General features: G+C 43.9%; 1 protein-coding gene across 6 annotated transcripts in view; it reads left to right on the forward strand.

The window, feature by feature from the left end:
- The window catches only part of usp6nl (USP6 N-terminal like), a 57,028-nt gene that overhangs the window by 14,245 nt on the left and 23,347 nt on the right, over window positions 1–19,436 (forward strand). Inside the window, exon 1 of one of the 6 annotated variants that reach the window (XM_069717727.1) lies at window positions 7,942–8,625. The exons of 4 other annotated variants lie outside the window; for them this stretch is intronic. In XM_069717727.1, the coding sequence (XP_069573828.1) occupies window positions 8,556–8,625 (70 nt within the window). In that variant the 5' untranslated portion in view covers window positions 7,942–8,555. Of the gene's footprint in view, window positions 1–7,941; window positions 8,626–18,174; window positions 18,270–19,436 lie in introns of those variants that run through there. One more of the 6 variants, XM_069717728.1, reaches the window with a different exon arrangement.

Below are 19,436 nucleotides of genomic sequence, written 5' to 3' on the forward strand. Positions count from 1 at the left end.
GTTTTGTAGCTGCTGGGTTTCGGTTGTGGATGAATTTCTCCGAATTTCTCCGAATATTTCGCCGACTACAGCTAAAAAAAAAAAAGAAGGCGTGTCCATGTGATCTCAGAGTTACCAAAATAGCACTTCCACCTGGTTATTTCACCGCCGCTGGGCAGGATTTCCATACTTTTTATCAAGTTTTCCAGCAATCTCACGCAGCTCAAAAGGGAAACCTCAGGACTTAGAAATGGGCGCTGTGGCCTGTATTTGACTCTTTATTCTTAATGTTCTTGGCAAAAAAATATATATCAGCATTTGGAAAAAGTGAGTGTGACCCTCGCTGGACCGACATCCACCAGATAAGAGAAGGAGAGAAGCGACACAGTAAAAATGACATTATCGGACCGTGAAATAAAAACTTCAGCTTCAGTTGCTGCAGCTGTATCTTAAATATTCAGCTTTGCAGCATCGATTGTTTCACCCGTTAAATACCGTTGAGCCGACCGAGTGCTAACTTATTTTTTTGAAAGCACACACACACACACAGGGAATGAGGTTGCCTCGCTGCAAGCTTTTTATTGCCTCCACTGTGTCCCGTTGCCACGGTGACCGGAGTTTGGTCCATCAATAGTTAACGTCTGGACATCCAGACGCGTGGGACACTTGAACAATAAAGAAAGCTTCGCTTGTGTTTGAACTTTTAATGTGTGTTTTCTACTCTTCGGGGGGGGGGGGGGGTTGGTCGGTCGGTTGGTGTGAATTCAGACAGACTTCACTTTTTGTGCACTTTTGTTGTTGCATGCAGTTGGATTGTAAGTCACTGCTTTATGTTTGCTACAGCTGTCTGATGTCTGATCCCCCATATTATATAAAAAAAGAAAGGTTAAACCTCAATACCATTTTTACTGTTTTCCAGAAGCTTCTGTTTGTAAATCTGTAGACGAAAGCTTGTGTGTTCTGAAAACCTGTTGTGTTGCTGACGTTGCACACGCAGCGACAGACATGGAGCGTAATTAGACCAACTATCTGGTTCACTGGCTGGGGATGGATATCTGCACCATTACACTCCTATTGTACATCCACACAGCAGCAGAGATGCTGCGAAACGGTCACGAGCTATAATGGACACACACACACACACACACACACACACACACACACACACACACACACACACACACACACACACACACACACACACACAACGAACCATCAGAAATCAGTTCAGAAATAAACACATGAACACATGAAGCGTGATGTTAATGACGAAACCACATGTGCAGCCTCCCCGATGAGCAGTAAACCTGTGACCACACACACACACACACACACACACACACACACACACACACACACACACACACACACACACACACACACACACACACACACACACACACCAGCTGGATCCCAACACTCGATGACAAATACCTCGGCCGCCCGTCAACCCCGTGATAAACGACACACACCCTATTGACCAATGTCGAGCGGGATACACCTGATCGACTGTGTGATGTATGAACGTGTGTGTGTGTGTGTGTGTGTGTGTGTGTGAGAGAGAAAGAGAGAATTGTGGGTAATATTCGCAGACTCCCACGCTGGTGAAGCCGGCCTGGGAGAGGTTAGCGGGAGGGAGGCCCGGTCCTCAGAGTCACTGATTTATTGGGTTTTCTTTGGTTACGACTTTATTTGGAGAGTTTTGAACATTTTCCTCCTTTTTCTTTTTTGTTCTTGTTTATCTTGTCGGATAAATTTATCCCTTCAGGATTTCGCAGAGTTTTGTTTTTGTTGCGATTTGAAAAAAAAAAAAAAAATGCTCGATTTAGCGGCGGATTTTTTTTTTTTTTTTGCGTCAAAATTTGCAGAAATTCGAAATAATTTCAAGTCCAGAAAGCCTCAATAACCTCAACCCTGTTCATTCTTCACACATCCTTCTATCTTCATATCCTCTTTCCATCCCGCTGCTCATCTGCAGTTCTCTCACATATTTTTCCCTTCTTGACTCCCTTCTTGTGATAAAAATCTCTGGTGAAAAAGAAAAAGGGCCTTCAGGACACTTTTGTGGATTCAGGATATTCAAATAGAATTGACTTGAAACAAAAACGGACAAATGAGACTTTTATGTCCACCTTCACACTTAATTGTGAAGTTTTATGGACGTTGTGAAATTCAACAAATGGTCCCGAGTCAGAATAAATCGAACTTCCCAAATCTCCATTGACGGAGCGTCAACGTGGTGAAAAAGACTCGACTATAAAAATGAAGTAAAAAAAAAAATAAACCCCGACTGTTCCAATTATGGCTGCAGGAACCAAAGTACCACTTACGGGTCGTGTGACTTGCTGTTGACAAAACCTCGGTTTTTTATTTTACGACCGAGCGCCAACCAAAACCGCGCACAGAAACTGCAGCAGATTAAAACCAGACCGTCGTGGAGGAAACACACAGCAGCTGTCGGGGAAATATGTTCCTGTCAGCGCGGCTCAAACCTGCACGGGAAGCCTTTTTTTTCCTTTTCATTGTGTCGTATCGACTATATTTAATTACATTATGATTTTTTGTTTGTTTTTTTGAGAGAGCCTTTAACCAAGAACATAAACGTCTTTATATAATGACAGAAAACAAAGAAATCGAGCCTTGACTATCCAGATTTGTTCCTTCAAACACGAGGACAATTTAAAGCGTCGAACTTCTTTCGATGAAGGTTACAGACCCCCAAAGACGTGAATTAAAACCGAACAGGTGCTGCTGGGAGAAAAAATGAAAACTCCATCGAACAGCTTGTGACCGACCCGGTGAAGGACGCTGGGCCGGAGCCCGATTGGTCCAAAATAAAAAGCCTGCACACTTCGGGCAGGAAGTGACACTGGGGGGGGGGAAGGGGGCGAACAGGAAGTGCAGTGCGGGCGATGTTGTTCCAGCGTGTTTTTCTTTCCCGTCCATCCTCCGTTCCCTCGCTCGCCCGCTCGGAGAGGAAGCGGAGAGGAAGCGAGGGAGTCGGCGAGAGAGGAGGGCAGTCTGACAAAATGTTCAGCAGGTCATGATGGCGACCGATCCTCCCGAAGTTTACGAGGAGGAGACGGGATAGAAAAAAAAATTAAATAAATACATGTTTACAATCACTGGTTGTGAGTCCACCGTCAGATTCAAATGAAGAAAAGCTCCAGAGAGGAACGAAATATAGAAAACGATGAAGATGAGGAGACGCAAAAGAATCGTGTTTACTGTGGAAGACGGAAAAAAAAAGTATAGTAACCACACACACACACACACACACACACACACACACACACACACACACACACACACACACACACACACACACACACCCCTCCCTCCCACGGTCTGAAGCGTTTCCAAAATGCTGACTCCAAACTGTTTTACCGTCTCGGAGGAGCGTCGGACCGCCGTGACGTGAAGCCGCCGCTCGTTGACGGATAAATCAGACTCTTCATTTCTTCTCCTTCAATTTTTTTCTTTGTGGAAAAGACTTTTTGTTGTTGTTGTTGTTGTTGTTGTTTTTGGGGGAAATACGATGTGACAACTTCATCTCTCTACTTTTTTTTTTTTCGGGCCGCATTTGTCGGCCGGACGAAGCAGCATGTCTCCGGTGGGATGATGCTGCTCCGGGGCGTCTGGTGGTGTAAGTAGAGGCAGTTTCAACCCAGTCTGCTCTCTCCTGAACCAACATGTCATTCTTACTCAGACGGCAGTAAATATTTATTTTTATCGGTGTTTTGATGCTTTTAAAACCTTAAATCTTCTGATTTGTATCTTTTGATGCCTTTTTTTTTTTTTTTCTTTCTTCGGTCTTTTAGCTTGTTCACTTGTTCAGAGTTCTGCAGCCAGATGACAAAACAAAAACAACAACAACACTGGTCACAAGCTGCAAGATAAGAGATGATTTCAAGTTTCTTAACTGTTTAACGTGATTTGTGCTTTTTGTGCGCCGGTCCAACAACAAACAAAAAAACCTTGAGAGGAGGCGAAGTGGGACGAGGAGGCCGATAGAGAAGCATTATGCAGATGAGCGCCGGGTTAAATTAGAGTCGCCACTTTTTCTCAGATAACAGCCGAGTTGTTTGTGTCATTTTCTGAAGGAGGGAGTCGAGACGGAGAAGAAAGGAATCCAGTTGGAAAAGTTTTCTGTTTCTTTTCAAGGCTGGCGGCGGAGATTCACTCATTCACTCGTGTGAAGACAGTTTGAGAAATGGTGACTTCTCTTTTCTTTAATAGCTGCAAACTTGTAGGAGTTTGTAAAAAAAAAAGCTTCTGTCTAACCCTTTGTGACGGCTACAACCGAGTACATTATAAATAAGATGATGAATTATTGCATCTACGTGTATGTTTTTAAGATGATCATTTTACTCGCTCGTAGTAACAGCTGACATTTGGATTAAATCGAAACAAGACGTCATTTGATTTTTAAGTGGCCACGAGCGACCTGATGTCTCAGTCGGCCAGCTGAGCTGCCGGCTCGTGAGTTTCACTTCACGTAGAAAACAAAACAAAGAAAAGGCGGGTTGTTCTCGGATGCGTGATAACGGGTCTGCGAGGCTAATTTCTTTAGGAAGCCGACGTCGGCAAAATGACTGCAGACTCTCGAACGGTGGTGACAAATTGTGCTTTGAAAAAAAAAAAATAGATAGCCCCCCCCCACCTCACACACACACACACACACACACACACACACACACACACACACACACACACACACACACACACACACACACACACACACACACACACATCTCACCTCACATCGTAGGGTCACAGCCTAGCAACAGTGAGTCCGAGCCATAGCAACAGCAGCAGCCGCCGAGTCGGTCCAGCAGCGCGGTAATTGGACTTTCTGAGTCAGTGCCGGAGGATCAACACGCTAACAAATACAGACACACTTCGTCACAAGGACACGTGTGTGTGTGTGTGTGTGTGTGTGTGTGTGTGTGTGTGTGTGTGTGTGTGTGTGTGCGTGTGCGTGTGTGTGTGTCACCACAGAAGAGAGATTGAAAACGTTGGTGTTCGTGAGGCGGAGGAAGCGTGCGGCTCATTTGAACAGAGTGTTTTATAGTGACTCCATTAGTGTAAAAAAATGAACCTGGTTGCTGCTATTGCTTTACTGCTGCCTCTCCTCTCTGCATGCTGCACTGTCCTTGAGTAGTGTGCGTGTGCGTGTGCGTGTGCGTGTGCGTGTGATCTCGTGATGTCTGTGTGCATATCGTCCCGTTCACCGAGGCGGTGAGCACCGACGCCGTCGTGTATTCACGTCCCTTGAAGGTGTTTGAAGTGTCGCTGCTCAAGGTCACGCTCGGGTCATTCATCCTCTTATAGAAAGATATAGGAGAACATTACTCACCGCCGGGGCTGCTGGGAAGTTTCCTTTTCTTTTTCTAATGCAAATACAAAATGTTCTTTTCCACTTTTTATTTTTAAGAAATTCTTAAGTTACTTTGTTCTTTTTTTTCTTTACTTATAATTTTTTTTTTTTCTTTTTTTTATTTAAATACCACATTGCATTCTCATCATATATATTTTTGAATTTTATTTCAGTTTATATTTTTAGAATTTTTTTTTAATTTTAAATTTTGTGTGTAAATGGCTTCTTGAATATTTTTGTATTACTTTGTTTTGTGTTTATCGTGTTGTTTTTGGTTGTTGTTGTTTTGTTTTTTAACTTAAAAGCTATAAAGATTAAGCTTTTTCTCCAGAATATTTTTCCGGATTAGATTAGTTTCAGCACAGTTAGTACCAGTGCAACAAAATAGAGTTCAGTTTCTAACTTTTAGAAAGAATGGCACTGACCAAAAACCTGGTGGAGGAAGATAAATTACATCATGAGGGACGCACCAACAATTGGAAACATAAATGGACTTTATTACAGCAAGATGATGCGGTTAGAGGGACAAACAGGGAGGAGACACAGTATGTGGAGTGATTAGAGAGGGAATAATGGACGGAGGCGGAGTGGAGACAAGATGAAAGACGGACAGATGTACTTACAGCTAATGAGAGGTGGAGGGTTACCACACATCATTATGATATGTGTACTGTAATAAGAGATATTGGATGTAATCAACTGTGAAAGAATGGGAGTCTCACCAGCACTTAAAAAAATATATATATATCTCTGATCTTATCAAGTATTTCTGCCAGTAATTCAGTAATTACATCAAATATTATATACTCTGTGAGGAAAAGGAAGATGAGTCTATCTTTAGGGAATGGGGGTAAAATAACACCCATTTCCGACATAATTTGTTTTTTGTTTTTTTTTGCAAGAAACAATAGAAGCACAGACGATTAACTACCTGCTTGATTACTTAAATAATTTACATGCAAATTCAGTTTCTCCTTCAGATAAAATCATGAAAAGTGGATTTTAAATGTAAAAAAAAAAAGGTCGATGTCACTTCAGTAAACTGGCAGATCTGAGTATATGGTACACTAACAGAAAAGACCAGTGGCCAAGTCGGGTCACTTAAAAGCACGTTTAAATCCCCTCCTGTGTAAAATCCAGAAACACATAAACGAGCTTGGTCCGTGCAGAAAGTTGAGGGAAGTGAGCATTATGGACGAAGCAGGTAAACAGGAACGCTGCACTTAAAGTCAACAAAAGCAGGAAAAGCTACGAGCGATTGTGTCGTTGGTAAATCCTAAAACACGAGGTGCGCCTCGGTTATCTGTATGAGCCACAGTTTGATCATTATAAAACTTATAAAGGCCCAAAATGAGTCACGTGTAGGGAAAAGATAGCGGGCCCCGTGATGGATCCCTGAGGAACCCCAACTTTCTGAAACATGATTGGTCGGTTGCGTGGAGGTTAGAAACTCGCCGAAGTTCGAATTTTTCTGTCCAGCTCTCTTTTGTTGTTTATTACATATCATAGTCTCTATATATAAATGGACGTAGCTTCCAGGTCTGCAATACTACCGAGGGGCCACTAGGGGTCGGCTCCAAAAATGCCTCCATTGACTCCCATTCAACTTCTCTCATAAAATTCAGTATTTTTTTCCACCAGTCATTCAGGCGTTGTTAGTCAGGTTTACACTATAGATGGGCGGGGCATACTGTGAGGTCAACCCCTTGTCCCTCCCCCTGTCCCGCTATTTTCTGATTTCCGAGGTAGTCGAAGCCGACAAACTTCTTTTTCTCTATTAAAATCTACAAAAATGTCCAAAGGAAGTAAAATCAGCGCACTCGCAGTTAAATCATCGAGGAGTCTTTACAGAGATAAGATGGTGATTTTTGTGAATAGATTATAGAAAATCCGCTCACAGTACTTTGTGTTATTGCCTGCGTTTCATTGGTAATTTGCAAAAAAAAAAAAGCTGATTTAAGAAATCTTTTATCACAATGAGAGAAGAAGAAAATGAAAGGAGGGCGTAACCTGTGGACGACTGCAGTACCAAAAATCATCACCGCGAACACGCGTCTCTTCATCCTTTTACATTCTGCTCATGTTTTTATAGCTTCACAGTAAATGTACACGAGGACAATAAAAAAAAAAGAAAGAAAGGGATGGTGATGGAGACGGAGACGGAGCGACACAATGAGCAGGAGAGGAGGGAGGAGGAGGAGAGGGAGGCGGAGGGAGGGGAGATGCTGGTGGGCGAGCGAGTGGAAGCGCTCATTAATTTGAATTTAAAGGATGTGAGGAGAGGACGGCGAGCGAGGCAGCCGGCGCTCTCGGGACCGAGAAGAGGAAGAGGAGGAGGAGGAGGAGGAGGAAGAGGAGGAGAAGGAGGAGAGGCTGCTGGGAACGAAAGAGATGGATGAGAAGAAGAGTCTGAAAATGAGATGAGAGAGTTGGACAGTTGAGAGAAATCATCATCATCCTCACCACCGCTGCAATTATTGATCCGCAGCAGCCAGGTGGTTCGTCTGAAGAAGAAGAGGAGGAGAAGAAGAAGAAGAAGAAGAAGAAGAAGAAGAAGAAGAAGAAGAAGAAGAAGAAGAAGAAGAAGAAATGGGAAGATGAGGAATATAAAAAAAGGAGAGGACTTGCTCTGCTTTTATTTTGCTGCCAACCTGTGAAAAATGAGGAGTGTTTGAGAGCCCTCCAGCTGAGACACACACACACACACACACACACACACACACACACACACACACACACACACACACACACACACACACACACACACACACACACACACACACACACACACACACACACACACACACGAGGATGAACACGTTCAGTTTGGTGAGAGTCCGCTGGCAGCGAACATCCTCCGCTACTTTCAGCGGCTGCCAGTAGTTGAGTTGAGACTTGCAGGCTGTTTCCACGAGGACCCGCGGCTCCGTTCAAAGCAGGTGAAGCATCACAAAAAAAAAAAAAAAAAAGATCATCTGAGGACATTTCAGCGTTGGCTAGTTTTGTAAAGACGTCTCGAAGACTGTTTTTTTTTTTTTGATTATTCTCTAAAACGAAAGCGCCGAAACCGTCTCGATGTGGATTAGGAGATGAGTCCCGAGGTGGAGCCGAGGAGGGATGAGGAGGGCGAGGAGGGCGGGAGGGCGAGAACGGGCTGCCGCCGCCCCGGGGCGCCTCCGACTGCCTCCCTGTGAGCATGCAGGTCCTCCAGATCGTCAAGGAGCTGGTGTCGCCGTCCAGACGCAGGGCAGCGGGCAGATTCGGAGGTGTGTGTGTGTGTGTGTGTGTGTGTGTGTGTGTGTGTGTGTGTGTGTGTGTGTGTGTGTGTGTGTGCGCGCGCGCTGTCACATCCGATATCTTCAGGGGGGAAAACGTGTGACGACAACCTTGTAAACCAAACAGCTTTTATTATCACGGCTGTTTTGTGTCGTCCTGATATAATGAAGCTCTGCTGATTTTCCTTTTTAGCTCCTTTCGCCATCAGCAGCAGTTAAAGCTCCTGAAACTACTTCATTTGGGGAACTGGAGGCTTCGGGTGGCTTCAGGTTTCACAGTTTTACCAACACTGGTTTTCGTGCAGATTTTATTATCAGCTTTGTCCTTTTAAAATTTTTTTTTTTTTTTTTTTTTTTGAAATACAAAACTCAAAAAAATGTCCTCGAAGAGCTTCGCGAAACGAGAAGCCCGCCGGCGTGGACGGGAAGGAGACGGATGGGCGTGATTAGTCTCTTCTCCGAGGCATTTATCTCATTTTTGACATCGTTGACAGAAGAAGTTGCTGATCAAAGAAAAAGGGAAAAACTAGAGCGAGGCGTCGAGGCCAGTTGCGTCATTCCGGCGTCGGAAACCTTTTTCCAGGGAGGCGTTTTAACAAAGACATTTAAAAGAAGAAATGTATTTGGAGAATAGCGACCTCCTCCGTCTCCATTTTAATCGTGCGCTGAGCTCCTTTGTTCAAAATGCCATCAGCGTGTTTTTGCCGCGACACTTTCGTCGCCGAAGTTGCGATCGACGCCTCGGACGTCGGATTTGCTCGCCGCCCTTTCAGGAACGGAAACGAGCCGATTTAATGGTGAAGTTAATCGTTTTGTACTGAACGTCATTGCGGATGAGGGTTAACTTTTTTCTTTTTTTCGTGCCGTGTGTCGTTAGCGTCGAATCGGAGGGACGTTGATGTGGAGTCTAAATATCTGCGAGTGTGTCTCACAGCTACATTTCTATGGTGTGCAATGAATAATGAAGCTGCTCGGGGGAGGAGGGGGAGGGAGGGGAGGGGGGTAATGCGACCCCTTGACTCTTTGTCCCGTCGCCCGATTGGATCCGCCTCCGTGAAGAGATCAGCGATCTCTCGTATCGCCCAAAACAAGAGAAGTGCTTATTATTGTCGCGAGCCGCCGGTTTACCCTCGAAGCTCGCTGCCCCGGCAGGACGGAGAAATCTGCAGCTTGTTGACTTCTTGCCTCGGCAGATATATAAAAAAAAAAAGGAGCCTCCGTGTTTCCAAAGGGGTAATTTGCATAAATTTAGCGAGGGCTTTGATGGGCAGGTAAACCGGTGCTTCTTGCAGGTTTTATTTTTTTGTTTTTTTCCAAAAAATGTGTCTTAATTAGAGCGCTGATGATAATTTATGCACATTTTTCAAAAAGTACTTTGATTTCATTCAGTCGCACTTCCAGGTCTGTCGCGGTAAATTCGCTTTGAATGTAACTGGCTGTGAATTATTATTATTTTTTTTTTTTCTTCATATTCTCAATTTATTTACTTTTGATTTACTTTTTCTTGAGGAGTCTCGTATGGTGCGTTTGGGCAGCTGGGAATTTGTAACGTTCCCGTTCAAATCTACATACATAGTACACAAGTACATACACAGACATAAATAGACATATATACAGCTAAAACTTATACATTTAAAGCATTTATATAAAGCTAAGGACATATAAACAGCTAAAAAATGGTGTATTGGTGCAATTTTCCCAGTTCGACAGGAACTCCAATGCATTTTCCCACTTGGAGGTTTGAGCGTTCCCACTTCCCAGTTGCTCTTGAACGCACCATCACGCTTCTTTCTGTACCACAAAATGTTGGCTCTATCCTTGTTTTTTTTTGCTGGAGAAACAGTGGTCTTTTCCCTGACGTGTGCCATACAGCGATGCCATTGGTGTTTGTGAAGCAACACATAACCTCTGGAAGAAGATTTCATGTGATAAAAAGCCAGCGTAAAAACACTTGGCTACATCTGCTCTAAAAGCCAAGAAGGATTCGCTTTTATTCGGGTAGAAAATGCTTCGATAGCAGCTTTGATTTATCCGACCACGCTCACGGAGGACTAATTAAAGCACGCCGATGAGCGCTGCAGCTCGGCTTCCTTTGGGAGGTCGATAGTTTGGGTAGAATTTGCTTTTGCAGATGCAGGTGTTTTTATTTTTGTCCGGTGAACAAGGTCAACTTTCGTCTCTCGGCTTTCCTGAACGTCTCTTGAGCTGAAAGCTCGGGTGACCGTTTTAATGGATTGAAGCGGATACTCTTAATGGGGATAAAGGTTTTTTTGTTCTAAGGCGCTACCACATTATTTTGTGTTGTTGTGTTCATCGAACCCATTCAAGCACCTTCCTCTATCTAAATGGAACCTCAGCATCTGATTGGTCGGTCTCTTTCACGGCACTGCGTCTTCACTAGTCGAGCCCTAACTTTTAGAGAACTAATTTATCACCGCACATTTAAACGCGTAGAATAAGACTTTTTTTTTTTTTTTTTTTTTTTTATGGTCCAGAAACGATTCACACTTTCCATTTGGCTGTCGTCTTTATCTCCGTCCCATCAGCCATTCACCTTGGCTCTCTTCCTCTCAGCCTGGATCGATGCAGCCAGATTTAGAGATGGCCAGATACAGGACACACACACACACACACACACACACACACACACACACACACACACACACACACACACACACACACACACACACAGATAACTCGTGGACTCTCGAGGTGCGATGGCTGGGTGTTGGGTGCGACGTGGCAAACAGATGTCTCTCAGCTCCGAGTAAGTAACGCGGCGGCGGTTGTGTTTGCGAGATAACAAAGAGGAGCGATGACATTTTTAGTCTCGGCAGATTGTGTGATTTACGTGATGACTCTTTATTATCATAAGCGATGGCTTTTATCTCATTAGCAAGTGAGTCTGTGAAACCGGTCTCCTGAGCCACGTTCACAAACCAAACGTGCGTCATGTCGCCCGGTGGACCAGCATGGCTCTGGGACGGATGACGGAGGATTCCCCGGAGCGGCGCTTCCCAAAACCTTTTTCCCCCCAAAAATAATTGTCCGTAATCAGTTTTTGTAGTCCCACGGTGTTCAGAAATATTTCATCTGACCCAAACTCCCTAAGGTGTTTAAATAACAACCACATCAAACGAAAGAAGACCAGGAAATGTTCATATTTCTACTCATTTCAGCTCTAGAATAAGTCAATGAGAAGTAAATTATTTTCATTTCAACTATTTCTAGAGGCCTGAAAAGGTCAATTCAACCATGAAGTCTCAAAAAATACAAACACTGTGTTTTTGTATTATTTCTCTTCAGCAGTTCCTCTATAAATCACTTGATTGGCGTCTTGAATTCTTTTATTGGTTTGGTCTTTTTTAGTTCATGTCTTTCGCCCACGTTCGGTCTCCTTAGTGGCTTGTTAGCAGAAGGTTGCTGGTTCAATTCCCACCATCCACGAGGAATATTGTCTGAAAGATACAAAGAAATTCCCTTTGCTGCTAATGTTAAACCTTCAAGCAAAGGCACAGAGGACTCGAGTATACTCTTGGAGCGGCAGGAATAAAACCTTAGAGCGGAAGCAGGTCACAAGGCAGGAAATTATCCAAATCGGTATCATATATTTCTTTGTGGAAGAAAAATCCGTCAGCATATTGATTTACGTCTCAGCTAACCTGCGGGAGCCCCGAGGCCGCGACCTCGGCCCTCGTTTAAAGCCGTTTGTCCAGTTGAAGTAGAACTGCTCCGGGACCTCATTATAATCGAGGAGTTTACTCCCGTGTGTCCATGTTTTGTGTTGATTCATTCAAACGGGACAAACGAAATCCGTGTTTCACTTCGATTTAGGGATTATCTCCGGCCACGAGTGAAACCTTCAGTGACTTGAGCTTGACAAGCCTCCTCAAATTTGAACCCAAAATGCAGTCGAAGCGCTGATTAATAATTTCTGCTGCAGCTTTTATGAATCTCGACCTCCAAAAAGCAGAAAACGGCTGCTGAGATGTTTAACTCTGATAAAGTTTCAGGATTGTCTGATGAGGGGGGGTCGAATGATGTACGTTTCTAGGCGGTCGCTACTCCATCTGTAAACAATATTGTGCAATAGATGAGTTTTACATAATTAAATCAGAAATGATATTAAACATAAATATCAGATTACACTAAAGATATAACAACTTCAATCATCGTCGATCCTAATCGACATTTTGCGTGAATTCTTGAGTTACGGCCACAAACGTGTTTTTGTGAAGTCGCAGTAACCTTTTACCACCAAACTCAAATCAGTTCATCCTCCAGCCCGACCGGATGTTTGTGCCAAATTTTAAGCAATTCTCTGAAGCCGTTCTTGAGATATCTTCTTCACAAGAATGAGACAGATTGACATAAAAACTACAATAGATTGATAAAAGTTAGAAAACTGGATCAGTCAAAAAAAAAAATCTGCTTCTATATTTTGAAGGTCAATAACGACTCTTCAAGCTCAACAACCACCTGGTTTATTTCTTAGGTTAACTATCCCACGTTAGTGTACACGATACGAAAGAGCCTCTCGGATGTCGCAGCAATCCTACCCCGCCTCATTCCTTCTGTCAAAGCTCTATGAGCTCGTAGGTGAACTAGATCGACTGGTACAATTAAAAAAAATGTTCCTTGTTCACCAAAACGCTCCAGTAATACTCCCTTCGACAGGTGGTTTCAGAGAGCATTTAAAGGGAGTCGTTGTCATGTCGACCAACCCTGGCGATCTTTGTCTTTTATCGGGGAAGACGTGGTAGCTTTCCTCCGAGCGTGCATTATCACACGGAGGATCTGCAGGTAACAAAACAGACCTTTTCCCTTCTGCAGCAGCGTTGATCTGCTGCCCGGTAATGGGGGGGTGGGGGGGGAGGAGGGGGAGGAGGTGGAGGAGTAGTTGTCTGGATTTATAGCGAATCTAAAGCGAGTACTCTGCCGCTGCCTTTAGCCGAACCGCAGCCTTCCTCCTGGTCAGCTCGGTATCTCACTGCATTATTCAGCAGCCCTGATACTCTCTCCCCCTCTCTCCCCCTCCCTCCCCCCTCCCTCCCCCGCTCCCTTTTATATCTCTGTCTAGCTCCCCTTCATCTCCCATCTCCATCCTTTGTGGCATCTTAACACTCCACAGGAGGAAGACAACAAAAAAAAAATGCTGCACTCATATATTCAAATTCTGCATCCAGGAGCTTCAAACAAGGACACTTCTTCTTCTTCGGTGTGTTTTTTTGCACACCGACTCGTGTTCGTGTGTTTTTGTATTTAAATGCAGACGGTAGTTTGAAGGAGAAAAAAACAACAACCACACGCTGGTTAGTTAAGAAACATGTCCGTCCGTCCGTCCTCCCTGAAGGGGAAACCTGCCGCCCAACTTCACCGCCGCTCTCGACCTTCACGGCAGAACAGAGTTTAGTCTAAAAAAAATGTAAAACCCTGTTTGTTTTCCTCCGGCGGACGTATTTGAACACCTCGCACCTCCTTTTATATTTTGCGCCGCCTGCGTCGGATTCAGTCGACTGTATTGATCCTCGCTCGCTGCCTCACACCTCGGCTTGTTAAATTATGTATCAAATGACTCCGGAGCCCATCAAACATCACCGAGTGGAGGTTTTAAATGCTGATATGATGGAGGTGTTTCACCGACTGCAGAAAAACCTCTGCAAAGGAAAAAGGAAAGTGTAATCCTCTGGAGATAACAAATAAAACATACTTTTGAGGAAGGTCTAAAATCTTTGTTAAGCAGTGAAATTTCCTCTCGTCCTTCCAGGATTTCAGAGATCTTTTTGTGATTGTTGCTTTCGAAAATGGTATTTTGCACTTTTTTTTTTGTGGTAAAATGTCGGGAATAAAAAAAAATTAAAAAAAAAAAAAATTAAAAAAAAATGTCAAGCAAACAAAAATTGCAATTTTTGTGAAATTAAAAAAAAAATTAAAAAAAAAAATACCTCAAGGGAAATATAATCACTTTGAAAATAATGATGCTGCATATCAGAAATTATTTTTGTTCTAATCTTTTTCTTTTTTTTTTGGTCTATTTAAAAAACGCTGTCAGCTTTCACTTTCTCGTTTGCCGTCAGCGACCAGGAAACCACACGGCTTTGATGGCCGCTGTTAAACTCGTAATTTAAGGCCGTGTGAACATTTCAAACCACAGTAGCGTCGTTTTTTCTCTTTTTTCTTTTCACCATTTGTCATCTGTTACACGCCGACTGTGAGAGGATGGCAGCTAATGAAGTCGCCCTGGTGGGATACGGCCCTTTAAATCGGCCTCTGTCTTGTGTTTAGACAGAGTTTAAATATTGTGGGCTTGACTTTGTCAAACTGAAAGGGGTGATAATATTGCAGCTTTATACAGTCTTGACTTTTTAATAGCGGGTGTCGTGGCTGTAAAACTGTTGTGGTCGCCTGCCAGAGAGAAACGAGGAAATGACTTCAGACTCGGTGAGCACGTTGGACCGGCGGCCTTTCAGAGGAACAGGGACTTCATTCACTTTCTGCCGGAGCTTCATCGGCTAAAAACTCCCGTCACGGAAAAGATTCATCTTCAGATTAACAGTTTAATGATGGAAAAGCTCGTTAACGTGCACGTTGGAAGAGAAGGGAGGAAGGAAGTGATGCTCTTGACGGGTTCTCTCCCGGGACGGCTGCCTCCGATCTGTCCCCACATTTAGCCTCTTTGAGCAATATGACGGCGTCCAATTATCCTCCGCTGACAGACACTTGGATATTGATTTGCGTTTGCCTCGTGGGAACGTGGAGGGATGCGGCGCCGCTCTCGCTGTGGGCCGAGTGCAAATGACACTCCCATCAGGCTTTGTGCTTCGTGTTACTTGGTAGACGTGAAACATGAGTTTTGAATATTAGGTAAATTATAAAAAAAAATATTTAAAAATCGATTTCTATTTCTTCTTTTTTACCGGCGCCTGGTTGTAATATGTTCCTCCCGTCAGAAGGTGGCGGTAATGCACCTAAACAGTCAAATTGTCCATTTTTAGTCTTAATAGTTGAAATAATATTACTTAGCTAATTGTAGCATGCTAACATGCTAAACCATGATGGCGCATGTTAGCATTTAGCTTAAAGTGCTGACATTTATTTTCAAATTTCCAGTAACTGAAAACAAACAATAGAAACAAACTAAACAAGAAACAGGAGAAATTACAGTCGAGTTGTCCTTCCATTGATTTAAAACAAGTGAATTCAGTTGGTATTTTCCAAAGATAAAAAGGCTCCGATAGACTGATCGTAATTTCTTACTGTAAAAGGCAAAAGGTTTTTGAATGCAACCATCAAACTGTCCTTTCTTTTCTTTTAAAGTCGCATATAAACACTAGAATGTGAAGTTTCTTGTAAACGGCCATGTTTCCAACATCATTTCCAGAGAAGCCAGTCGGACGACAACGGAGACGAATACTGTTCGATTAAACGTGTCGACTACGTACGTCGATGAGGCTACGAGCAGTTTGACATCTCTATCATCTCTTTGTTTTATTACAAACTTCTGGCTTCTCTGAATTTTCTCTTCTGCTTTGTGTTTTAGTTGATAATTTATTCACAGCCATATTAAGGTCAGAGGTGTTGTTGTTTTGTTTTGTTATTTTGGTGTTGATGCCAGGTTTAATCCGCCCACTCACCAAACTGCATGTTTGCATCTCGGATAACGAAGTGAAGAGACAGGAAACGGAGGAGTTGAGCTGCACATGTGCTAAAAAAAAACAAAAACAGAAGAAGAAGAAGAAAGCAGATTTCATTTTTAAGAACCATATTGTCAGAATTTGTTGTTGTTTTCTTTCACGTATGAAACATCAGAGTTTGTGATGTTCTTTCAGGCCTCCGACATAAAGGAAGAACATTTCACTTCTTTTCACTTTAAAGGAAGTAATGACTATAATGATGCTGCTTCATAACACACACACACACACACACACACACACACACACACACACACACACACACACACACACACACACACACACACACACACACACACGTGTAACGTGTTTGTTCCATATTGTAGAACGCTGGCGTCAGTTTTCGTTCTTCTGCGGCTTCATTTGTGGTAAAAAAAAACAACAAAAAAACCCATTTTGTCTCCAGTTTTGACTCGAAAGTTATAACCTCGTTGTCTTTGGCGACCCCTGTGGCGATGCGTTGTAATTGCAGCTGTGTTTTTGGACTTCGCTTCGCAGAGATGCGAACAGCGTAACAGGAAAAGCGACTTTATGCAATTGCAAACTTACACAAGTATCACGGAGAAAATGTAAAGGCCTTTTATATAAGGAGACATTTATTAATACAGAAATGTTCCAGATCATTAAATCTAATTCAAGCTTGTTAAATTTCAGGTCAGAATCTGATGATTTGAGTTTTAAAGCTTTTTCCGTGTAAATATGAGACTTTTAGTTTAAAGCCGTTTCAGGTTTTTGCAGCGAGTGAAGCACAAAATATTCCGCCTTCAGAAACTGAAGCGTGTCGGCCTTCGAAAACAGAGACGGACTTCCAGAAGAAAGAGCCGACGGCTGAAAAGCAGCCCCCCCCCCCCCCTCTCAGAAGTGATAACAGCTCTTCGGTCTCGTCTCCACTCACAGACGCTCACATATCAAACGCACACATTTCCTGTGGCGATAAAGATGACACAACAGCTCGCCGTGACCCTTCCCTCCCTCCTCCCCCCTCCCATCTTTTGATGTGACATCACAGGATCACGTCCATTTCATAATGGCGTTTTAATGGCAACAGTTTCATCATCTCCCTCGTCTTTTCTTCTTCTTCTTCTTCTTCTTCTTCTTCTTCTTTCTCCGGCGTCCGCCGGAAACTTTGATTTTAAAAGCCGTTGCATAAATAATCCCGTCGCTTCGTCGTGATCCGCTTCTCCGAATGCGCCGCTCTCTTCCTGAAGTTTTTTTTTTTTTTTTACTTATTTTTACATTTATTGGTCATCGCATTTTTTTTATTTTCGTGAAGAGAAGTTTCCCAGAAAACTTTTTTTTAGTCCATAACAGCGACGTCCTCTGTGCTCTCATCCTCGACCGTCCCTCCCGCCGATGTGGCTGAATGGAGCCTGTTGTCGTCGTGCTGTTGTGTTTGGGTGGGGGAATGTTGTGAGTGGGAATGAAGTCAGATTTGTGTGTGTGTGTGTGTGTGTGTGTGTGTGTGTGTGTGTGTGTGTGTGTGTGTGTGTGTGTGTGTGTGTGTGTGTGTGTGTGTGTGTGTGTGTGTGTGTGTGTGTGTGCGTTAAACAAGCGGCAGCATTGTGACAGCAGCGTGTCTGATCTCACTTCTCTCGGCCCCTCGCTGGTACTTCCTCTCCGTGTGGTGTTTGTTTCGGTGGATCGGCGGGGAGGCGGACGGCGCCGGGATGGGTTCCCCCCCCCCCCCCCCCCCCCCCCCCCCCCCCCCCCCCCCCCCCCCCCCCCCCCCCCCCCCCCCCCCCCCCCCCCCCCCCCCCCCCCCCCCCCCCCCCCCCCCCCCCCCCCCCCCCCCCCCCCCCCCCCCCCCCCCCCCCCCCCCCCCCCCCCCCCCCCCCCCCCCCCCCTGGTAGTTCAGGTCGTCTCTCGACCCGCTCGAACCGATGCGGACTAAAGCTCGACTGGAGGATCCGCCGGACGGTTTGAAAAGATGGAAAAGTACAGACGGTTTGTTTTTGATTCTTTGGCATGCGTTGGGATTTCAGTCTTTTGAAAACCGGTTTGTTGTGTTTTGTCTCTGTTGAGAGAAATTTGTGGGAAAAATGTTGTGAATATTTCTGTCAGCTGGTTTTTGTCTTTGATTTCCTTTATTTGACTTTATTCCAAAAAAAACCCTCAGGAATTTAGAGGAATAAATCAGAGCAGCACAGCGAGTGTTGAGAGATTGTTGGGCAGCAAAAGCGTATCGATGCACGAACTCTCGATGTTTTATTACGTAAATAAATCGACAAATAAACGAGTCTGACGGTTTTTTAATGACAGACTTCGTCCGCCCGTCTCACTCTGCTGCAATAAAACTGAATGAAGTGAGTCAACCGGACTTTTAAATAAAACTTTATTTTATCAGATGAATAAATAAATCATTTACAATTGAAAAAGGTAATGTCGCTATAATATCCTTTATGTGCCTCGAGTGATTAAAAATCAGTGTTCATCTGAATCTGAGACGTGTTATTGGTTTGTTATTGAACAGAATATAGCTTCTTTTGGGCCGTAGAAGATATTGATGTATAACAGTATCGTGATGAGACTATATCGATCCGTATCGTAGGGACGGAGCGGGATTTTCGAATATTTAAAATCAACTGGTATAAGCGACTATCGTCGTTCCTTTATAGTCGAAAAAGTTTAGAGCGATTATTAAAAAGCGTTCCAGTTTGAAATGTCCGTCACTCGCTCACAATGTTGGAATAATTTGCAATATAATTAACATACCGAGAGAGAATTGAAGTTGGAGGTGAGCTGTTGAGAAGCGGCGATGATGTCGTGCGTCTCTGTACGCCGACACCGAACGATGTCACCCGCTGATCAGCTGACGAGACGAGTGCAGATATGAAGCCCCGATAACAGAAGTGCCAGCGACGGACAGCGGCGTGATGTCGAAGGGCCGCACGAGCGCTGCCAGCTAACGGCACTATTTAGTTTGAAAGCTGCCTTGGAGTGGAGTCTGACTTTATTATTATTTTTTATATCTGTGGCGGAGCTTCGTGGTCTTTTCTTTTTTTAAATAAAAAAAATAACTAAAAAAGCATTTCATTTGGGATTAAATGAGTCCAGCTGGAGTCTGTGATTACCGGGTGTCGCTCGGGAGGTCGTGTTGGGCTGGAAACACCG

This window comes from Brachyistius frenatus, unplaced genomic scaffold (genome assembly GCF_029030835.1).
Source record: "Brachyistius frenatus isolate BFR_SWC_R1_liver_20210118 unplaced genomic scaffold, ASM2903083v1 Contig_179, whole genome shotgun sequence".
NCBI lineage: Eukaryota > Metazoa > Chordata > Actinopteri > Embiotocidae > Brachyistius > Brachyistius frenatus.